The 2,764-nt window shown below is 39.5% G+C and overlaps 1 protein-coding gene across 1 annotated transcript; it reads left to right on the top strand.

Annotated features, from left to right (window-relative positions):
• LOC148581362 (uncharacterized) lies at positions 1-671 on the top strand. Its single transcript, XM_088492356.1, has 2 exons — positions 1-348; positions 552-671. The coding sequence occupies exons 1-2, from the start codon at positions 1-3 to the stop codon at positions 669-671; spliced, it is 468 nt and encodes a 155-aa protein (XP_088348482.1).
• Positions 672-2,764: the final 2,093 nt, after the last annotated feature.

Genomic DNA, 2,764 nt, shown 5'->3' with positions numbered 1-2,764 from the left:
ATGATCCCCATAGAAGTCTCACAAAGCTCCCTGCGAACGCAAGCTACAAATCACGACCAAGCTTGGTCGGCCGAGCTTGACCTGGCTGAAGAAATACGAGATATAGCAGCTGTTCGACACCGAGCATTACAGCATCAACTTGCCCGACGACACGCAAGAAAAGTAGTTCCTAGAGGATTCCACATCGGCGACTTAGTACTAAGGAAAACAGAACAAGCTCGCCGACCTTCCACCCACGGAAAGCTCGCAGCAACTTGGGATGGTCCATACCGAATATGTGAAGTTGTAGGGAAAGGCGCCTACAAGTTAGAGCGTTTAGATGGAAACAAAATCTCCAGCACATGGAATGTACACTCACTAAAACAATATTACAGTTAAGGACAACAGCACGCTAGTACTCTTTTTCCTATCTTGAGATTTTTCCCAAAAGAGGTTTTTGCTCAAGAAGGTTTTAACGAGGCTAGCTTACCGACATATAAAATGTCAAGGTACTATTTATAAGTAATACCCAATATTTTTTACGAATTTTTATTCTTTTTTTCATGTTAAAGGTTGTTACCGAACTATCAGACCACAACGACCTTTTACGAAAGGGTTGCCAACCACATAACCAAGTCGCATTATTCAATCACGAATGCACAACATTTAAGCACTACCGAATGCTTAAATAACAGTATAATCAAGATATCCTCATAAGGATAAGACAGAATCATAACAACCATTCAGCAATAACAACCAAAGTTTCCAGTACATAACATACAGAAATAACAGTTTCTATTCCAAAAAGTCAGAACCCTCTGCAAAACACAGCCCAAAATGATGAACAGACCAACAAAAAAAAACTAATCAGGTAAGTTGTCATCGCCTTCCTCGGCAGCTTCCTCATCATCAACAAGCTCGCCATTACGAAATATTTTTCCAGGATCCATAGCAGAGAAATCCCCCTCAGGTACAAGAAATTTTGCCTGGTTAACAGCTCACTGAAACCCCTCTGCAAACGCATCCAGAATGTCACCTTCTTTCGCATTCTCCATTTCTTTCATTTTAGAGGTCAATTCAATAACTCGGTTACTTAAACTGACGAGTTCATCTTCCTTCTTCGCCAACAATTCCACTATCTTTTCCCGACCTTCTTTTTCAACCTTTAATTCACTTTCAACTTCAGCAAATTTCTCTTCCAGATCAGATAAGGCCTTTTCCTTCAATAGAAGCTCCTCTTTTAGAGCAACAGCTGCAGAAGCATCATGTGAGAACTTTTTGTGTTTCTTCTCTTGACTACGACCAATACTGGCAAGCCGAAAACCCAGTACCTGCCATTTAAAAGGCAATGCGTGAGTCACTATATTATTTTTTGTATAAATCAACAAGACTGGAAAACAAAACTCACCTGCAGAAATTGATCGACTCCTATGTCCCCGACCTCCTCCACCAAAGAAACATCGGTGGATGATTGAACAACTTCATCAGCAACGACATTAAACGGAAACTTCAGACACCAAACAGAAGAGCTCTCTCCTTCATTATCAAAAGCATGCAATTTTTCTTGTTTCAAGGTAAAACTCGACAAATCTTCTAGTAGTAACATTTCTTCCTTACTTCCTCCACCATCCAATTCAACCAAATCTGTTTTCCTCTTCTTAAACACAATTCTCTTTTTCTTCGGAGGTTGGTTAACCTCGGCCCCACCATCAACCTTTTCGAGGTTCGAAGAGGAACCTTCAAAATTCTTCGCCTTAAACTGAGATCTTAAGCTTGAAGCCGATACTCCAGGATACTTCCCAGCTACAAAAAAAAAAAAAAACAAAACATAAGTAGCACATATAGTTAGCAGAACAAACATATCTCATATGAATAAGCCTACATTCACAAAATTCCTCACCTAGATAGTCCAACACAGCCGATCTGTTATCCTCCCACGGGAGTAAGTCAGATACAGACACTAAACCACCCTTATCAACCATTTCAATCAGGAAAGACATTATGCATTCATTTCGACCAGTGATAAGCTCGGGGCCTAGTATATGATTTGGTTGACAACACCAATACATGGGAAATTTCTCCCCCAAGTTTTCATCAAGATAAAACGGAAACTCCTCATCTACAGATTTTACCTTTAAAAACATTTCTTTAAAATCTTTAAATGATGACTTATAGAGTTTAAAACAGAAAAACCTGGAGTGCTATTCAGATTTATCCACAACCCTTTCCAGACCCCTTGGCTTGAAATAGTGAAAAGAATAACTCTAAGTCTGTTTCAACTTCAAGAAACTCCATCAAAATTTCAAAGCATTTGATAAATGCCCAACTGTTAGGATGGATTTGGGAAGGGGCACAGTTCATCTGTGTCATCACATCGCACTCAAAACTGGAAAATGGAAGCTTAACACGCAACTCCTCCAACACACAACTATACATATAAAAACTCTCAAAATCTTTCCTCCTATGGTAGACTCGATCGGACCGGTTGCATGGCAACAATTCCAGACGAAACCCTGGTTTCACTATTCTGGATAGAACCATTCTGCTCACACTATCTACATCTAAGAATAGCGAAGCCCGTATCTGAACATCACTGTCCACCCAGTCATAAGACTCACTATCTTCAACCTTGGGTAATGATTTTTTCTTTCTCTCACTCATTTTTGTAAACAAAATCAAGAAAAGTAGTTCTGATAGTAAGAAAGGAAGGAAAATTCACTAACCTCTAGTACTCATTCTCCTTAAAAGCTTCTGTTGATATCTCCTACTGCAACGAAAGAAAAAT

The sequence above is a fragment of the Arachis ipaensis genome, chromosome B10 (genome assembly GCF_059453495.1).
Source record: "Arachis ipaensis isolate K30076 ecotype BB chromosome B10, ASM5945349v1, whole genome shotgun sequence".
NCBI classification, from domain to species: Eukaryota; Viridiplantae; Streptophyta; class Magnoliopsida; order Fabales; family Fabaceae; genus Arachis; species Arachis ipaensis.
The sequence above is the reverse complement of the archived record's forward strand: the minus strand, read 5'-3'. Positions and strand labels throughout refer to the sequence as shown.

Bases quoted from the DNA above. Each gene is read 5' to 3' on its own strand.
- LOC148581362 (XM_088492356.1), top strand. From the start codon at position 1: ATGATCCCCATAGAAGTCTCACAAAGCTCCCTGCGAACGCAAGCTACA. The intron at 349-551 runs GTACACTCACTA...TTCATGTTAAAG, and splicing joins AAATCTCCAGCACATGGAAT to GTTGTTACCGAACTATCAGA.